We start from the raw sequence: 20,800 nt of genomic DNA, 5'->3' as shown, positions 1-20,800 counted from the left end.
ATACAAACACTCTAAGTCTGAATAAAGGCTGTCATGTGGAGTTCTGTGCCTTTTATAAAAGCAAGAGCACTATTATTAAAGACTGCTTCCAACCCCCCATCAAAAGTCACAAGTCACCGTTCATTAAAAATGCTCATTAACTCAGCTTTCCTTTGGCCAGGGGCTAGACTACTTGTGCATATACAGTATGGAGAGAAATGCACCAATTAATCTTACACACATCTGCAGCAGGGGTGAGCAAGGTCTGTACGAGCAGTTTCATTTTCCATATAAATCAAAACAAAATGGAACAGCTGAGCACTACCACTGCCAGCCAGTGCCTGCCAGCTACTTTATGTCCTAAATTCTTTTAAACACAGTACCCGGAGCTCTTCAGTAAGCAGGATACAGCAATTCTTTTCAGCACAGGGATAAGCAGTTCTCAGAAACAGCATCAGGTACTATCAGGTTAAGAAACTGCCCACATACCAGCATGTTGCCTCGTAAATGTGTTATTAGCAAATACCTGATTTATGCACAGCTACCCTCACATGAACCTCAACAATTTGCTTTCAGAACTAAGCTTTTCAATCCACCAAAGAAACTTCACATAATGCAAGGACTCAGGCACGTTCTCACCACAACAACCTATCTTTTGAATAAGCATGTTTTGGTCAGCAAAGCTTGAACTGGAAATGGAAAAGAGAAAGGAGAGGAATGCCTGGTTTCATGCCATCTAAGGAAGTCCTTTTGTGAGAAAAGATTTCTACTATTGTCGAAAGTGTCATTACAATTACCAAGCCTGTGGAGTTAGCATAAATGCTATGCAAGTGCTGTGGGGGAGCACATGTGTGTACGTGAACAGTGTCATCCACTTCTGGCAGGACCAGGACTTTGAGCATGTCACCCTTAATTGCAAAATTCTCTTACCTATTTTCAGTAGCATCACAAGCCTTAATGTATTAACAAGTTAGCTACAACTGGACTGTAAATTACTTCGTTTTAAAGAGCAAGGAGTCCATCAGCAAACTGAGGGTACGGAGATCTCCCAATGCACCTTTCAAATACAAGAGACAGGTCACAGCCCTAAGAACCAAGTACACAGATCTTACATAGAAACCTTGGTATTTCTGAAATTTCAGCTGAACAATCAATGTGCAACTTCAGTGATAAAGAGGAGAGACAGAGTAAGATTTAAAAAAATCTGTAGCCAGTAAACTTACATTCCCAAGCATAAGTTGTTCTTAAAAATACTAACACAACTATCGAAAAAATGACTGAAGTTATCAAAAAAGAATTACCAGAGTACTCTGCAGACATACTTTCAGAGGCACCAAAGAGACATCAGAAGGAAGATGGAAACTTTGAACTTTAGTAATTTGGGCTAGAACACTAGTATTTGCAGTATATGCCCCAGGTATGTAGAACAACAGAGCTGCTGACCTCAAAAGGTTTGCATTAGCCTGATCCAACTTCTATTGGTGTCTAGGAGTAATTAAACAAATGGAAGTGAAAGGAGTCAGGAAAAAGTTGTGTTAAGAAGCAAGTCAGCTGGCACACTTTTAGCACAAAATGTTTTCAGCAAAGAGGCACGAATCTCACAGAAACCTCACTTGCATTTCATCTTGCTGTGGTTAAAATTAACCTTTGTAAAGCCAGGAAGCGGGGAGAGCTTGCTGCACACACATGAACCTCCACAGCGATTTCTCAGAGCCATTATTGATGGATGCCTTGAAGGCATAACAAAAGAAAGACTAACATTAAATAGTTTTTCCACTGTATCCTAAACGTTTATGTCACAGCTGTACCAGAGCCAGATTTAACAGTTAACCACATCCTGCAGACAAAACGTCACTCACATTTCTGAAGTCCAGTGTTCATCTGCGTGTAAGAAAGAAGCTGAAAGGAGAGGTCACCTGGTCCTGGCAGACAGGCCAGCATGGCAGACAGGCACTAACACAACATGGGGCATTCACTCCTCTGCACACTGCAACAACAGAGAGACAATTCAAAGTTATAATACAAGGAGGAACAGAGAAAAGAAAGCGGCAAAGAGCCATCCCTTGGTGAAGGCCTGACCAAGCACAGATGCGCAACCGCTGCTCCGGCCCTTACTGCATCTCAGAACGGCAACGGAAATACTTCAAGAAGTGTGTCGTCTGCAGGGTTAAAACCAAAATAGCCATCTCGCTCTCCTCTGCTGCTTGACACACAGAGGATAATCCATAACTCTACCCTCAAATTTCAAAGGTGGTTGTTATGAATGGTAAAGAAACCACCATCATTCATTTTACTATATATTGAAATGCGCTGGCTATCTACCAGGTATAGCCAAAGCAAGTCCTCTGGAGAAATCCTGTCAACTGCTCTTTTACATTTAATAAAAAGGCACGGCATGCATAAATTGAAGGCAAAGTATGCAGCACTCTGCCTTGTGGCAAGATTAAGCTGCATGCTACAGCTTGTAATTTCTGTGGTCCATTAGGCTGAAAGATGAATGGCTACAACTTCCTTCATTTCATAGGAGACTCGCTGACCTGCACGGCTCTGGGTTAGACAAACGGCAAGACGTGCCTTCTGCACAAAGGAGCTGCAGAGGTGCCACCATCCTCTACTGCAAAGGTTCAGCATTTAGGAAATCAAACCTCGAAATGAATGCACTGAGCACGAAAGCTCTTTATATATAAACACTGCACAGCTACCCTCAAATCCCATCACTGGCATACAAAGCGGCGATTCCCAGCAACAAAGCTAACTCAGACTCAAAGTCTCCCAACGTTACTAGAATTATGGAGAGAAATTTAAGTTGGAACAAGGTCTCTAGAGACCACCTGGCCCAATCCCCTGCTCAAATACCCCCCGCTGCAGCTACTGGGGCAAGCCACAGCCAGCCACGAGCACTTTAGAAAGCTCTGGGAAACGGGCTGGCTGACCCAAGCTGGAGAAATCAGTTGACTTCTCCTCCTTGCCCAGATCTCCGAAAGCATCGGTACTGCTATACAGGGAGTGCTTTTGCCAAAACACCCAAGGAGCAGCTAGAAAGGCCTTGGGGATTGTTATATGACCCCCAAAACATGGAAAGAGTTGAAGGCTTCAAACGTTATAGGCTGATTTAATTTCGGTCATTGTTTCACAAACCCCAATTAAAGCAACTGGGGAGGCATTCAAAGATCAAAAGAGGCGAAGCGGAAAGCTCGAGACCGACACGAGAAGCCATGGCTGCAGAAACCCCGCAGAGGCCACTTCTGAAAGAGCCGTACTGCTGAGGACTGCGTAAGTGATGTGAATGAAACCTTTGGATGACACCCGACGCGGCAACGTCAGCGCTGCATCCTGGATAGCACCACTGCCTTCATGCTCCAGAAAGCTCTGAAAGCCGATTTCTCTGCAGGAACGTTTTAAAGACTTTAATTTGAAACCTAACCTCACGCCACCATCACAATCAGACCGCCCAAGGAGTACTTGCACCAATACAGCAAACAGCGTGGATTTAAAGCTTTCCCATAGCACAGCAATTACTCTCTGTGTAGAATTCATTAGCTCCATGTTTATATGCACCTCCTCAGTTCAACATGCAAAAGCTGATTAAACCAGCGGCCAAGAAACCTCATACAAATATTAATTTACAAAAAATTCTGCATCTTCTCTGTGCGAGTGCTCTCAAAAGCTGACCGAGCGTTGCTGACCGAGCCCGTTGGGTGGCACTGTGACTAACAATTAAAAATAGTTTTGGGCACTGAATGTCAGCTTGACAACTCCATGCTATTGCCCATTCACCCTGCCCACTCAGAGTAACAGTGACTCAGTGCCGTGAGAAACAAACACACAACCTCACCAAGCTGCAGGGCCTACAGCACAACCACCAACAGAACAAGTTTACATCATTCTCCATTTCATCCCTAGGAGACAGTAACGATCTGCACTACCAGAAGTCCAAGATATGTACTTGTAAAACGCTGTAAAATAAATCTAAACCCGGATTTTCTTCCCACCCTCTGTAGGAGGTGGAGTTCTTGGAGTCTTTCAGAAGGTGTTCAGAAATGATGACTGAAAACCTCTCACACCCACAACTTAAAAGGAATTGCTTTAGGAACTGAAAAGTTGCTCGACCTTTATAGATGAGATTCATTCATTGCTATAAGTATGCAATGTTCAGTGAAACTTTGCAGAGAGCCTGTGGGCAGCAGTTTCTTGCCCCCAATTATGCCCAGCAAGACCAAAAAGACAAAACAAGAATCCAGCTCCTTTTAATCAGAAGACAAAACCACTGTGAGTTGCCAGAGCTTTACCTGAGTAAGCAACAGAAACACTCACAGTCAGCAAGAAAAAATAAAAATTGTGTTTTCCTTTTTTCCTCATTTCATCAACTTCAGAAGACTGGCAAAAACAAGACCTATTTCACAGTGAAAAGCAGGCAAACAAAATTAAGAGCCTTCACCACAGTCAGAAAACCATCAGATCACACCAGTCCCATATTCACCTAAGCATCTACCTTTTACTCCAGTAACATCTGATGCCAGCCCAGCATTACTTCCCAACCCTGCATGGCCAAAGGACCTTAACCGATGGCAAGTTTGTGCGCAGCCCCGAGAGAGAAAAGCGCTCTGCAGCGCAGCACTGCACTCAACATGCTCTTTGAACAAGTAGCATTTCTGACAGCAAGATATGCAGAGGGTTTGCTCACCTGCTCCGGCATTAACGCTCATTATAGCCTGAACACTGTGACTCTTTGAGTAAGCCTCTTGGCTGAAGTGCCATAGAGAGGCTCAGCGCCATGCACACAGCAATAAACAGGATAATGGCACATTAGGAGAGAGAACAAGTGATTAAGAGTGGTCACAGCATTCAACTCGGAACAGCCAGGCTTCTGCAGTAAGACAGCAGTATTTCCTTGAAGGTCAGAACATGTATTTACAGAAGCTTTAGCTCCAATACAGAGAGTAACGTTTCAGAGAGGGCTATAAAGGCAAGTTTTTCCCGCAGGCAGATAATCATTTTAGGCAATGCCAAAGGTTCATAAAAGACTGGGGTGGCAATAATCATTTTAAAGGAAATACTGGACTTCAAATGATTTTTTTAAGTAGAAGCATAAAATCGTTCTTTTAGCTTGATTTGCAATAACCAAATTGATGCCATCTAGGTCACTGCTGAGCATTAAAAAAAGAAATTCAGACTTATATAGAAGTGCTGACCATAACTCCATCACTGAATTCTGTATTATAATTAAAAATCCTGCTCCAGTTTTTGTTCTCTATGAAATTAATATAGTTTTTCAAAACCCAGATCTCAGTATTTGAAAACAAAAGCATCTGAAATATCTTTACAAAAAAGCCCGTCCTTTTTTTTGTTAGAAATTAATTAACATTTACTCCCTTTGAGATACTCAGCACCTGACTACTACTTTCTGACCTGACTCTTCTTCAGCCCGAGCTAGCGCAGACAACTCCAACATACCACCCAGCTAAAATAAAGTGAAACCCCCCTCACGGACTGTATTTGGGATTGAGGTGAGCACTAACGGCTGTCTCAAACTGTTGTTACCCACGGTCTCAGGTTGGCAGCGCAGGGTCTTGACACAAAGGCAGCTGGGCCCATCATCCCCTCCTGCGCTCAGCTTTATTGCTTCTAATTAGTCCAGAGCAGGAGGTAAACTGAACTTGGCACGTCAAGACTTCTCACTAGCAGACTTGGCTTCATGGCAGCAACTTGTGTGGGCACCAGCACCTGCAAAGGTCCCCGCAGGGCTGCTGCCCCAGCCCCTCCAAAGACAGCAGTGTGTTACTGGGGGAACCAGAGTGGACACAGTGAATCAAGAACCAAGGGGTTTTTGCGCTGTACCAGGCTCAGTAACGCTGTCATCTAAACCAGTCAGCTACAAACTGCAGAGCAAGCTGACAAGTAGGCTTTGGCACCTGGCAATAGAGGGCAGCTGTAAAACCCTTGAAGTTTTTAAATTGTATTTTAAACTGATTCTGTATACTGCCAAACACAGCGTAACGAGCTTTGTCTTCAAAATATATATAAAAAGATAAAGTACATTCCTAGAGGAAAACAATCTTTAGATTGGAATGAATAAATAAATAAATACCCCTCTTTGAACTGATTTTAATCTAATCTGGCTGCAGGATATAATCTTAACAGCACACTTACTGCAGGACAGTCTATGAAACAGCAGGTTTAGACACATGAACAGATTTTTTTTTTTTCTCCTAAGAGTTATTAATAATTAAGTCAAAGCATGTTAAGCTTAAGAGAAATTTGCAGTGCTTGGGATTTGGGGGTAGTTGTCACATCCCCACAAGGACTGTTATGTTCAGCCTTACCTGCACATCAGGGTGTTTTTTGGTCCAGGCAGCACAGTGTCCCCTGCACTGATTTTCAGAGTAAGTCCTGTCACCACCAAGGCTCACGGGGTAGGACGGAAGAACTCACCTCCTCCCACTGCCCAGGGACACCCTCCCTGTAGAGCTAAGAATCAGTTCCAGTAAAACTTACCATGATATTGCCTTTCTGGACAAAAAAAAGATATATTATTTTCTGGCTGATATTCAAAGTTTAAGTATTGCCTCTGCCAGACCCAGTGCTCCTCAGGCCAGGGAGTACTTTTACAAGCTAGAGTAAAACCTAGGTGTAAAGCAACTTGGTACTACTAGGAAATCTCTAATACTCTAACACAGCTTTATCATTATATAAACAGACCACATATGCAGAGTTATTGCCAAGTTTTTAAATACGCCAGTCTCTGAAGCTCCCAAGAGGCCTTACAGGGTAAGCACACAAAGGAAACACTCCCCACAAACCATCCCTGGCCAGTGAAATATGGGAAACTGAGCTGGTTTAGACGAAAGCAAGCTGGTGAAGTCTAAAGTTAGGTTCCTGAAAGTAAACACGCATGTCTGAAATTCCATGATTAACTGTGGGCTTGTTCACAAAGCCTGGGGCCAGGAGGAAGCAGGAGCATCCACCCACATACAAAAGAAAAGCTCCAAACTATTCCAAGTTTCCAGCACCCTGGGGTCCCGTAAGCCGTGTGAGGGTTGTTAAGCACTGATACGCTTCGCTTCTCCTCGTTATTCACAAGGTAGTCCTGTGAAGTTCCATAACCGCTGGTGGGATTTACGGCAACCCCCAAGCACACGCGGCATATTCCAAGTTCAGCATATATAAATGCTGCAAACAAAAACAAAAACTAACTCGGGTTGTGAAGTTTCTTTGGTACAAATGTCTGTAAGAGCTTGCCAGGAAATGTAGTTGAATCTGGGCCAATTTTCATGCTCCAAGGGAAACTCAGTGTCTCATTTACCCCCCAGCAAGCTGCTCGAGACCAAATGACACTCATTCCTTTTCCCTCTCCCAAAGTAACCTAAAATCTAGGGGTTTCAAAAATTTGTTCATGTCAACTGCAGACGCTGAACCCCCCGCCAACCTCAGTGTTCAATATGATTCCTTCCAGTCAGCCATGCAGCGCCTGACAGTGTCTAGACTGATCCTGCAGGCTTCCTGCCTTTCTCCAGCCCTAAAACTCCCCTTTATTCTTGGGCACTTACCAGAATGGCCCTTTCCCAGGACTGCTGAAGAGCCAGAGATAAATCTTACCATTTCCTGGAACAAAATTACCAAACTAGCACTGTATTCATTGCCGGCCAGTATCACATCCTCTTAATGTTTTATAAATGGAAAACTGCAAAATAATGCGCAGAGAGGTAGTCTTTTGAAATGGCAATAAATCACAATAGCATCGAGTGTACTTGGGGATAAATAAATAGGAAGACTGAACAATAGAAAGTCGCCTTTTGTAACAAGGGGAGTGCACTGTCAGCATCTGCCAGCACAGGACCTTTTGGCTTTCTGCATTCAGGTGGACCTTTTGTAGAGCCCTCCAACAGTTTCAATCAAAATCAATTTTTGCTTCTTGCAGTTTAATTAACTATGATTTTGCTTGTGAACCATTTCACCTTTTAGGCTGACCTCCATTTATAATGTTACTCAGGCAACAAAATTAAACAGTTTGGAGGGGAAGGCAGAGAGAATTCAAATGTACATGAGGTGCTTTGGGAGAGGGGAGGTACCTGCTGCAGCACAGCTCTGCTCCTCTCCCTGAGCTGAGATGGCAATGCTCAGCAAGGAAGAAAATGAAGAAGCTTTGGGGTAACAGCACTTAAATGGAATATTGTTCACATCACGCTCCTCATGCCCAAGGGCTACCACTAAAGGCTTCTAGGTGAGCAATTTTGAACAGGATGTAGTGCAGTTAAAAAAAGCCAAGGCGGCGGCTCTCGGCTCCAGGCGGGCAGGTACTGCCACATGTGACATCAGCTCCATCAAATTCACTCTTCGGATAAAGTAGCAGCGAGCTCAAGGTTATGATCTTAGAGTTTAAAAAGCCTTTTTTTAGGTCGGTCCCAAGAGATTATTTTAAAACACAGTACTACGCATCTGCTGAAGACTAGAACAGTTGGCTTTAATTGTAAGATGGATTTTTACATAGCTTCTGACCTTTCATCTAATTGAGGCCTAAAGAAGAAAAAAAAGAGGAAAAGCTATACGTCACTTCAGTTATTAAAATCCATCAAGCTCAGACTTTAGCCTTGGGATAACCACAGCCAAAAAATTGACTTGCAAGTAATTATCACTGCTATCTGCAATAAAAGTTAATTGGACATAATTGAACTAAAGCCCTAATCTGAATGAAGCTGTTGCTGGCAAGAAGCCCGCTCCTGCCTGCACTTTGCAAATGAAACTCCTAGCAGTAAAATGGACAAACAGGAGGCTGCTTTTACAGTCTGCCCACTGCAAATCACAGAGCAATTCTGCAAACAGCTCGTTAGCTGGGCCAAGATAAAGCCATTAGGAGGGCCCGTCCTCACCAAACACACCCTTCGACAATACCCAAACACGGCGAAGGCGTAGAGTTTCAAAAACAAGTTTCAGTTTTACTGACCTCTTAATTACATGGACTGAAACGTAAGATTCATGTCACGAGATGCTGGTTTCATCAGCCCTCAAACGCTGTAAATACCAGTACAAATAATGTACTTTTTGAGCACGTAAAGATACCAACTGAAAAGGTTTTCAGTGCTGATAATTTACCACCTTCATGCAGTTCAATAGCCTTTCCTGTTCTAGGACCAGCTTCTTTCAACTCTGCAGCGGAGCAGACAATTAGCTGCTTTTTGTGCTCAGCCCATGCAGGTGGCTGGGGGAAGGGAGCGTTAAACTAAATTCCTGCTGATTCGTCCGTTTATATTTTGCATTTTTGTTAACTAACAGACCAGAAAGCAGTCGTCATCCTCCATGCTACTTTAGAACTTCCTTCCAATTTTAATTATTAACACTCTGCCCTTCACCAAAGCGTATCAAAGCACTTAACAAACATTACTGAAGCCACATAACCACTCTGAAACCGACAAAAATTGCACACAATTCTTTTTACAGTGGCTTAAGGTTTTTTTTGACCAGATTTATGTTAGAAGACTGGTGTTCTGATTATGGGCTAGCCTATGACAGAAGAGATCGAGGGAAGTATCTGGCTCATCACAGGTTCCTGATGTAATTGTAATTTTGGATGAAGCATTTAATCACCCGATGCCATGGTTGCTCCTTATTAAAAGGACAGCAGTGGGTGACAGTTTTCTACAACTGAAAAAGACTGTGAAGATAAATGAAACTGCAGAGCATTCAATACCACCTTGACTTCTCAAGTCAGGCTTACAGGCTCATGGTCCGGGCAGTCTCCTGGGGAGAAGTGGAAGCAGATCACCCTTCCCTCTCCTGAGTACCATTTGCTCACCACTGCTCCTCCACATTTTCGCAGCTCAGAACAGAACTTCTTAACTCAAGAAAGCTGCAATGGAGAACCAGTGACATCAATTCCCTTTCATGACCCAAATCAGTGGCTTATTTTACTTTGCTCAAAGCCCTCACCTCTTTTTAAGTCTATTTTTAGATTTAACTCTGTATTCTGCAATGTGGCAGGAGCTGACAGACAACACAGACATAAGTAGGTCTTGCCAGGTGTTGCAGGCTGCTTCTAAGGTGAAGGAAAGATGTAGAAAAGACAAGTTGGGACGATTGTAGGGCCTGGCCAAAGCTTCAAAGAAGTATTTCTGGCTGTGCTTGAAACACATATGCTAGTGGTCAGTTATGAGACAGATGAGATACTACTTTTACCATGGGAACATATGCAAGAAATAGGAAAATCGACCTGCCTGAAGTCAAAAGCGATTTGAATAACTTTGTCTCCTCTTGAGTTTTCACTACACTAAAGCACTCTGACCTTTAATTAATTTTCTTTCTTCTTTTATATGGTAACCTCCAATTCCAAGTTTTTAATGCCATACTAGTGGGAAACAGGAATGAAGAAACAGTCTGGGATGTATCTTAGTTACATTTCACAGTGCATAAATCTGCACCGTCATTTAGGAGAGGGAGCAAAGGATGCTACAGTTGAACTGCAGCAGTTAAGAGCAAAAGCCAGGTAAATACAGCATTGTCATCAAAATCATAACTTTCCCAGGACATTAGGCTTACATTTGCATTTTGAAAATGCAAAACAGACTCCCTACCCATCACTGTAACATTCGCAGAAGATACCATTTTCTTCAACAAGATACTGAGAGGCACAAACAAACATTCCTTCCTCCAAAGCATCCATTATCCTCAGGGCAAACGAAACCGACCTTCTTACATGCTCAAGCAGCATCTATAATATCACAGCAGCTGCTGTAAAATACGGGACAGGCTTACAGATAGGAGTGTGCATGTTTTCATGTGAACATGACAGTATTAAGGTTAGCTGAGATGACTTCTATCCAAAGCAAACCCAGAACAGCCCAATGACTACCAAATTACAGGATGCTGCTAACACATACCCCAATGGAGGCACCACAGATTGCCACCAACAGACATTCTCCGTCCTCGTATGCAACTTCCTTCTGCCTTCAAGTGATAAGAAACCAAAATACACATTGACCCCTTTGCCATAGCGGAGAGTCTGCAGTTATAACCTCAACATCATGAGCAAGAATGTGCACTGCGTCAGTATTATGTGAAGCTTTCCTACGTGTTCAATGTCTGGGAGAAGCATAAGGTTGTAATTCTGGGGTTTACTTTACCACAACATGCAAGAGCTGTGAGCTTCCTCAAGCCACTCTCCGCCAGAATTCCTCCCTCTCAACTTTCTTGCCTTCCCAGATCTGAAAAGGAAGCTTTTTGTAAGTACAGCAAACAGCTGCCTAGGTGAAGGGGAAAGGAAACATGAAATAGCTCCCTCTCCAGTGGCTGCTTTGCACAGATCACCATTATCATTATCTTCTCTCATTCCACACTTACTCTGTAAAAGCCCAGAATTAAAGTCTTAATCATGACTTACAGAAATCCTTGTGGCTGCACATGACAGAAGGATGACAGTTTTTCCTTCTAAAATATCGTTAGAAGTTACAGATTATGACAGTTCCCCAAGTAGGAAAGTAGCTATCTTCCCCTGTTTATTACAAGCTGATTATATCAAAAAAACATCTTTTCACAGCTAACTTTGAACAAATTTTACCTCTATGCAACACAAACAACAAACCAGACATTTGTTAGATATTGAAAAATACGTTTTGAGTCCCGTTTCAAAAATATTCACTTGAAAATGAGAACTTATTTGCAAATAAGATGAGGCAGAATGAATTAGACTTCATGCAGAACAAAAAACTCAACTCACATATTAAGAAAAAAAATAAAAAGTGACTCACTTGTGGACCAGGTGTGCCTGTGATATATGAACACAGGTGGGCAGGCTCACGGGGAGCTGGATTTCAGTTTGCATTGGTTATGCATGCGTACCATTTTGACCTGTACAATTACACTGACAGTTGTTTGGTTTGGTATTTCGCTCTCTGGATACTGAATTAAGGTCCCACCCATGGCGAAATTTTAACAGCCCATTTACAAAGCAAGCGGAGAAATATATGGCAGATTTTTACTCAAGATGCAAAACTGGAGTTCTCTGTGTAACTGCGCACAGTGCCAGAGCTTCCCGCTGGACCATGAACGCACCAGCTCTTAGATACACATTTTACCATTTGTAAGGGCAAGATAAGACCTTCTTCTGTAGCTGGAGATATTGTGCAGCCTACTGTAAAGATGAAAAGCATTCCACGAACCTGAAACAAGCTGCAACACAAGTACAAAACACTCACCAGCAGAAAATACAAGCCATCAGGTGAATACCAAAGAGCTGGGCCAGACACTGGGATGGCATTTTCCCATCAACCTTCAGAACGAGGTGCTGGTGCCCCGCTGGCTTCTCCTGACACAGACCTAGTGTCCTTATCAGTCTTCCAAGAAACTCAAAGGCCATCTCATAACAACTCGATAGAAGAAAGGACAAGAAATACATTAATTGTGAGCTACTGCAAAATGTCTCTGCTATTCTCAGTGTTTTCCTGAGAAGCATGAAAACTGGCCAGTTGCATGGCTGGCAGCTCAGAAGAGCCACAGGGAAAGCAACACGAGCATACAAGATGTTTTCAAAACCTCTGCACGCCACAAGCACCAGAGATTTTTGTCTGCAGGCCTGATAAAAAACTTCAGCATGATGTCACCCGATTCCTTCAGCAGCTGCCAATACATCGCCTTTATCCAAAGTTTACATTCACAAAAGATTTCTTTTTTCACGGTAAGTTTTACTGACTACAGGTGAGCAGGAGATTTTTGTTTGCTTTTGTGCATCCTTCCTCCTCTGCACTTGCCTTTTTCCTTTAAAAAAACCCCAGTACACACACGGCAATAAATAAATTGTACGGACAGGACACAGAGGCAGTTGTAACTGTACTACAGTCAGTGAGACATCTTTTTGCATGGTAAACACAACCTGGCTGCGTGGGTGAGAAAAGAACAAATACTGCTACCGCAGCCCATACGACCGTACCTCAACGGCAAACACAGCACAAACCCACTTGCACAAATGCTGAGCTCCTGATAACCTGGGCTGTAACAACCATGGGCAGCCCTGACCTCCACGATGCATCTTGCACTCAAAGGCAGCACACGCCCTCTGAACACTGCACGAGGGTCTGGTCAAGCGTATACTCGAGACAGTTACTCAGGCAATCCTCAAAGTATCGCCTGATTTTAATTTCCAGACAATTCGTCTTTCCAACCACGGAATTGCTACAGTCAACAAATTCAAAAGGTAAATTTTTCTACCTTCAATTAACTGCATTAGCACTGTTTATAACTATGTGATTGATAAATGCTCTACAGAAGCTGTAATTAATGTATTTTTTCCTTGGAACACATACTGAACCCCTTGGCGCTCAGACACTTAATGAAAAGCAATTTATCAACTTGCTTTGAACAGCTGAATCTGACTGCTTAATGCAGAGAGGAATGCACTTTACTTTAAGCACTACTACTCTGAAAGAGTAATGTGTACCACGACATTACAAATGCCATCAGACACGGTTCAGATTTTGATCCAGATGACAGTGACCAGAGTGCTCAACTCGCTGAGAAACTGGGTATGACTTAGTACGGCTTAGCTGGGATCCTCTCCCCCGGGATGCAGTCAAGCAGGAGATACGCAGATGTGCTCTTCCAGGACAGAGGTCAGGAGTGCCTTTTCAGGACACCAGACAAAGTTCCAAATTCTCCCCTGTCTGCGTGGCCGGGAGCCTTCTCACTGCTTCTCATGCCAAGCAGCACTGGCACGCTCGCCAGGAAGCAGTAGCTCAGCGTATTTCAGCCTGGACGTGTGTTCAGCTGCTCACAAAGCGGACAAAAATAAAGTGCTTACAGAGTGTTTGAATGCTAATTTCTCAAATTGAGCATTGCTTTGTATAGTTGACATATGAAAAAAAAATAGCATTTAGAAGGAAAGGCTTGACATCACAGAAAATTTTATGTTGGTATTAACCGCTGGGGGGATTAACCAACCTTCAAAGCCTAAAATCTAAACTCACATTTCTAGGAGTACAGGCTACAGATTTCCAATATAGAAACTGGTCTGTACTCTATGTGGCAGACTGAACGTAAGGATTACATATTTCCATTGCACATGTAAGTCTGTTTCCCATTCCTGCAGTGTCTTGCTCTCTTCCATTTGTCTTTTGATGCAGATAAAAGCCAATGCAGATAGCAACTGCTGATACAGAGAAAGGCGCAAGACAGTATGCCTTTGGACTAAGGAAAAAAAAGGACTCGGGTCCAGACTGCTAGAGCATGTCAAGAGATTGTCTTTGAAACTACAAAACTAGAAATGAAAGCGTTGCATTTTTATTTGATTTGATCAAAGCGACTGGAGGGGAGGGGGAGAAATCACATCCTACAGATGCAGGCTAAAAATTAACTACTTCACACATAATGCGGGACCAGCTGATTCCATACAGACATAAATAAAGAGAGAAAACAAAGAGGTAAAGTCACTCTTGCTATGAATATGCTGCTTCCACAGATCGCTGCTTCAGGGTCTGTCAAAGAGCAACAGGAACCCATTTCAAAGCCAGAAGACAGAGGAAGCACGTACCCAGCACTCTCACCACAGGCACACATTTTCAGTCTCCAGTGAAGAGTAGAGAAGCGAGCTCCTGTCAAATCAGAGAAAACATACTCCAGATGTAATGGCTATTTGAATAAATAACCGATTACTCCCTATGTGACACTGTTCCACCTATCTGACTGCAGGATACTGGCAAACCGTGGCAATCTTCTCGAGGAGGGCTTTGTACTGCAAGCTGCAAAGGGACAAGACTGTAACTCTACTTGAATGGAGCATCCGCTCCGATACGTGCTCAGCACTGGAAGAACGAGGCTTTGCAGAAGTACAAATCACACTACAGGTAGCAGCCCTGCAGATCCCAAAGGGCAGCACACAAGAAACAGATACCTACTGCTGCCACGCTCCCTAAGAGAAAGGATTTTAAATATCTGTCGGATAGGCTGTGTGTTTGTGGAAATTTCTAACTGCAGAAGGTGAACCATTTCGATTGCCTCTGGGCTGAAATGATCTAGGTCTTTGCCTTTCACTAAAAATTAAGCAGAAGTCATTTTAACAAGTGAGGCAGACAACAGTCTTGCACAGGAGATCAAAAAGCTCTACAGATGTTTATTTTAGATGAAATTCAGAAGCCAGTATAAACCAGATTTTAAACACTGAATAATCCTTACCATAATCTGCATGAGAAAAACATGAAAAAGGTTCCGTCCTGCCACTCTGAAACCCTCCAAGAAAACGCAGGGTTAGATTTTGTTCCTAGACTCTTCAGTGAGAATTTGAAATATGAACAGCTCCACACTGCAATCTGATGGCTGTTAAGCATGTTTCTCCCCTGTGGTATACACTTTGATGGATGCTCAACACACACATATGGGAGCATCCCATGTGAAGGAAGCCTTTGACCTTCCTCACCAAGACTATTCAAAATTACGGAATGAAAAGTGCCTAAAAATGTCAGTCCTAAATCTTAAACTTCTTGTCACCTTGCTACTTCATTGAATGCCTCCTGATTGTGCAAAAGCAGAATATTCAGGCGTCAATCTAAGTAGCTTGGGTGTTAGGCTGACAATGTCTCTGGAGAGAAGAAGAGAAGAGGACAGATTTCCAATAGCTCAGACGCTTTGCTGTAAGAAAAGCTGCCACACAGCAAGAGAGACAAATAAAGAGGGAAAGTAACACGCCAGAGAACTTTTACCAAGGTCACATCAGGATGCTGAACACTACCCATCTGCAGGGCAAGATTTAGATGCCTATTCTACTACACATATCCATTTGCTTGTTGGCAACAACAGTCCTCATTAAACCAAACTGGTTCTAACCATGAAAGAAGGACATTGGGAAGACGATATTAGCTAATGTCAATATAAAAGGAAAACCAACAGAGCCAGTCCTGGATGGGTTCCCTCCGCAGTAACACACAGCTCCACAGCATGTGCAGGGCCCCCACACGACTCTGGAACAGGCAACACAGGCTATCCCAGCCAAGAGGATGGACAACTCTGCTCTACCCAACACTAACGGCTCCTAGCTTGCAGCAGAGAGGAAATTCTGTACCCATTCAGGCAAGAGGAGAACTGGGATCCCATCAGGAAGGGGAGCTTTTATGACTTTGCTGCTACACAGGGTCACCTACTCAGTTCCTCACTGCTTTGAAATCAGGGCTGTAGACACATGGCAGATCACTGCAGACAGACCACACCATGAGGAAAAAGTCCTGTCCTCAAAATATTATATCAGTTACTGCTGTGCCCTTAAAAAGAGTGTTTCTTGCCCGCTTCAGCAATCTGAAAGACATGCTGGGCAAAATTTCAAGCTATGACAAAGTGATCTTATCACTTCTGTGCTGTTCTCGCTACACAAGCCCCTGATTCAGCAGCATGTAATAAAATCTTCATTTGCATGAAAAGCACCCTCTGATCACAAAGTCTTCTGTTCAACAGTCCTCTTCCCATCTACAGCATAAAGATGCAAGCACCACCGTCACTTTGCTGGTGACTAAGGTGGAATATTTTATTTATGCTTTATTTGGAGAGGCTCTCAATGTTTTAATACAATCTTTTCCTAAAATTCTAACAGTATTTTTGAATAGCACAAAAGCTGCACACATCCAAACTATGCAAGCACTGCAAAGTTCACATGCTACACTTTCACCTGCACTTTTAATAACCATGCCACATGAAGGACATTTTGTATCACCACACGGTGACCATAAACGGTTCTAAAACATCTTTAGCATTCAACAAGTCCAGTCTTTTCCAGTTTGCATTTACACTGTTCGGTGTCATGACATACAGCACTCACACAGGATATATTTCAAAGGAAAGGAAGGTGTAGCCATGCAAAGAACAATGCTCTCCCTGCAGTAAGATTAATCACTGTCATGGGAAACCAATAAAAACAAGTATCTTGTTATCTTTCTTTACAAAGAGACTGTTAAAGCTTAACTATGTTAGGAAACCTTTCCTTTGGATTAAATCATGAGCCTAACGTATGTAGGCAACACATACACCAACATATGCAAGTAATTGGCTCTCTCCTCATGCCGCGGGAGAAAGTCCACGGTTTCAGAGGCAGGCTGAAGCCTTCATATGACCAGGCCGTGCCCTCTCCCAATTAGAGATCTCTCACCAAGACCAGCCCCAGCCCCCTGCCCCGTGCCAGGTAACACCACCTCCCACTTTCAATTGTTTGCCAAAGTTAATCATGTCCCACCTATACACCCCGAAATCACACCCGGCTCTGAGCAAACTCAGTCAAAACAGAAATACCTTTCATCATATCAGCAGTGCAGTCCCCATTTAGAAACGTTTTCTTTCATGTTAATCCAGTGCCAAAACGTTATGATGTATGCTGTGCTGATCCAGAAATGGTGCTAATGATGCTGCTGCCTCCTGTCTATCACCGAACATCTAATCTAGCGCATGGCCGTGCGACGATGGCCCTGTGACAACAGGCACTTTAAATTGGGCAGCTCAGCAACACATGTACGCTGAATTTTTGAACAAGCTATTCTAAGCTGCTTTGCTAGCAATTTCTGGCCTGTACAGTTTGAAAGCACACGGTTCTGGCCCTCACAAAGAGCAGACCTGTAAATGACATCTTGAGGATTAAGCTGATTGAGATGCAATTTGCCTAGCAACCATTCATTAAGCGGAGTTCAGAAACAGGCCAGCAATCTATTCCACCTCCTTATCTGAGCAGTAAACAGATAACAGTCTCTACTGTGTCCTCTATCCTCCGGTTCAGACACATTGTAAACAGATTTTTCAGAAGTTTAAACTCCTACGGTAAATCTCTGAGAACAATCCTGCTCTCCAAACACAAGGGGTTCAGTTTCACCAAGTGCCTTACAAGCGTGAAACAGCTCTAGAACGAGGATAATGCAAATCAAATTGTGAATGCGTTTGCAGTTCTGTGCCTCAGATATCTTCTCATGTCAAGCACTAAGAGCCCATCCTAGTTGTTAAAAAACCCCAACCTTAAATCACACAAGCATTTGGCATTGCTATTCTGATCACTGAAAAAAAACCTCAATAAAAATCTTATTCCCTTCCTTCATCTTCTGAAAGGAATCGATTGGCACTTCCAAAGTCTTTGATAGAGGTTCCCCCCTTCAGAGAAGAAAACAAAAGTCACGTCCTCCCTCCCATTAAGCATTTTTTCCTCATAAAAAAAGCAAGACAACGTAAATGTCATCAGTGAAAAATCAAACCAGCTATTTCAGCTTGAAGAATTTAGCTGAAAAGATTAAGCGAAATCATGATTTTGCATAATTGTTTCCCTGCAAGAAACATCTGATAATATCCCATTCTGCTCCAAAATTAAACAACAAAGATTAGCACGGACATATTTAAGACTATATACCTGAATGCTTTTCCTTTGGTGTACGGTTCTTCTGGGAAATCACTGTGACATACAGCATGCTATTACAATTAAATATGCAAGAAAGAAGAATTAAACTGACTATGAATAATTAATACCCTATAATACTACTTCATAAGGAAAGTCTGGCTGAATATTCCCGCAGATGAGATATACCCAAATACAAGGCACATCAGAGCTGGTAGCTTCACTTTTATGATGGAGTCTAACACACCAAGTAACTTTATGGCTGCTACTCAATCCAAGAGAAGGTGCCATCCATCCATGCCTCCCTTCTCCTGCTCGCTGCCTGTCGAGCTCCAGAAAAGCTAGGAGAAGCGCAAGTGTTGCAATAGTCGCTGCACTGCTCATCGGCATCTTGGAGGTAACAGCCTTCCCAAACACTTCCCATCAAAAAGTATAAAGCAATTATCTGACTTCCCAGTAGAGAGAATAAAGCAAATATGATGCAACAATTACTTACGTGATAAGATCGAGCTAAGGTTGTGAGAAAAAACAATTAAAAAGGTTTGCAAGAGCTAAGGAATGCAGCTTAGTTTCCCAGAATCTACCTTAACGAGAAAGATACCATCAACTCACAGAGCAGGCCTTCTTGTTTCAAGTTTACTGTTTTGGAGGCTGCAGAATATCAACTGTAGCAAAGCCACAGTTGAGTGACTGGGTACAAACTCGCCAACTCCAACACAACTCTCCTTTATTAGCTCCTAGTGAAAACCACCGTTAAAAATATGCGCTTTTTTTCACCAATAGAAACCTTAAATCACTTAAATTAATATTTACTGGAGTCCTCATAAAATTGTTATTCAACTCTTGGCATTTTCCACTAGACACTGGTCAGGTCAGCTCTGTGCTAATTGACACACAATACACTTGTTGCACACATTTAGCTGGCAATCCCTTGTTCCCCTCCGTTTATCCAAGCAGCAGAGCATACAAACAACACCCCGCCACAGAGCACTACTTTTAGAGATATACATTTGAAATCCAACCAATATTTGTGATCACTGAAGCGGAACAGGGCACTACTACTGTATTTGCTGAAGGTGACAGCCCTACAAAGATACGTCCCCCAGCAAAAAGCCCCATGCTGCTCTGGCTGCTGGCACCACCACGAGGGTCTCACTCCTGCAGGATCCAACACTCTTCTCCTCCAAAGCAAACACAAATGGGGGGTCTTTCTGCACACAGGCAAAGTCACGTTAGAAGTATGCTAGCTTAATATTAATTTTCTATTAAAAATTAATAGAATTAAATGAAGCTGGCGAGCCAGCAGGCACCAAGATAGTTATTTTGCTGACGCGCTCATTGCCCGGAGGAGCGGGATGCAAAGGACGGGCTGCAGTGTTTCTGCAGGATGGTGGCCAGCAGGTCCACATGCCGGCCAGGAGGAGTAGCGGGGGGGCTCTTCCCCACATCCCCAGCGGGCCCCCATGTTCCACCAGTGCCGTGCCACTCTGCTGGCAAGTGGCTCGTTCCCCTAGCTAGAAACTGATGGGGAAGGTGGAGCCCGTAGAGATCATCCTGGTGAAAACCCCACTGTCTTCTCACTTGACACCCATCCAGCAGCGGGCTGGGCACCAGCTCTGATCCTCGCCCATTTGCATGCGTGCCTCTTTCTCACTGCCAGAATTAATCCCCTTGCCAATAAGCATCCTGCAAATACTCAGAGTTTACATAAGCCAAGTTTAACCTTCAGTCCCTATTAACATTAACAGAATAGAAAAAATTAACCATGGTGCAACAAAAAAGTCTGTATCTGCATTTCTAATTATACAACAAAACCCACCACGTGGCAATATTTCCAAGCACCTTGCTGGGAATAAAATAGCCAACAGACTATGTCTTCCATTTTGAGCAGTGGATGCAAAAGCAACTGGCACCGAGGTTGTCAGTGTTAAGGGATGAGGACATGAGAATTAAGGAAATGAAATGACATACATAAACAATGATAACAAAAATCTTAATCATTAGGAAAAAAGCCACATTAAAAATTTAAAATTTCATGATCTCTCCTACTTTTTAATGGCTTAGCCTACTTTTTCCAACCTAATTTGCATGATCAAAATAGGCCTCCTGCCAGGAAGCATTAAAATGGCAGCCCCCCATCGAGACAAAACTCTCTTCACCATACAAGACTGAAGGACTAATAACTATTCCTAAAAACATTTTAAATCCATTAATGTTGTTTAGTAAATATTTATTTAGACTTAGTGCAACTATCAGAATTTTCTTTATCATGCTCTACTAAAGCATTTTATAAAAGCCTTTGACAGAAGAGCAGGTACCCTCACAAACACTTGTACCATCTCCAATTCTCTCGAAAAAGCCGAGCGTCCTCACACTCCTGCTCTGCACCACTCTTAACGTTTTCCATCCAAAAACCCCAACACATTCTCCAGTATCAACCAGACAATACCCAACAGCTCTTCCGGGTACCAGGCTGGGCAGCTGGAAGCA

The 20,800-nt window shown here is 43.0% G+C and overlaps 1 protein-coding gene across 5 annotated transcripts in view; it reads right to left on the bottom strand.

Annotated features, from left to right (window-relative positions):
- The window catches only part of FAM222B (family with sequence similarity 222 member B), a 37,945-nt gene that overhangs the window by 8,923 nt on the left and 8,222 nt on the right, over positions 1–20,800 (bottom strand). The window contains exons 2-4 of one of the 5 annotated variants that reach the window (XM_052803220.1): positions 6,303–7,660; positions 5,525–5,760; positions 1,839–1,966 (exon numbers count right to left, since the gene is read on the bottom strand). The exons of 1 other annotated variant lie outside the window; for it this stretch is intronic. In XM_052803220.1, coding sequence (XP_052659180.1) covers positions 1,839–1,920 — 82 coding nt within the window. In that variant the 5' untranslated portion in view covers positions 1,921–1,966; positions 5,525–5,760; positions 6,303–7,660. Of the gene's footprint in view, positions 1–1,838; positions 1,967–5,524; positions 6,251–6,302; positions 7,661–20,800 lie in introns of those variants that run through there. 3 more of the 5 variants (XM_052803221.1, XM_052803222.1, XM_052803219.1) reach the window with 3 other exon arrangements.

This window comes from Harpia harpyja, chromosome 12, assembly GCF_026419915.1.
Source record: "Harpia harpyja isolate bHarHar1 chromosome 12, bHarHar1 primary haplotype, whole genome shotgun sequence".
In the NCBI taxonomy this organism is placed as follows: domain Eukaryota; kingdom Metazoa; phylum Chordata; class Aves; order Accipitriformes; family Accipitridae; genus Harpia; species Harpia harpyja.
Note: the sequence above shows the minus strand (reverse complement) of the source record. Positions and strands in the feature narration are given on the sequence as shown.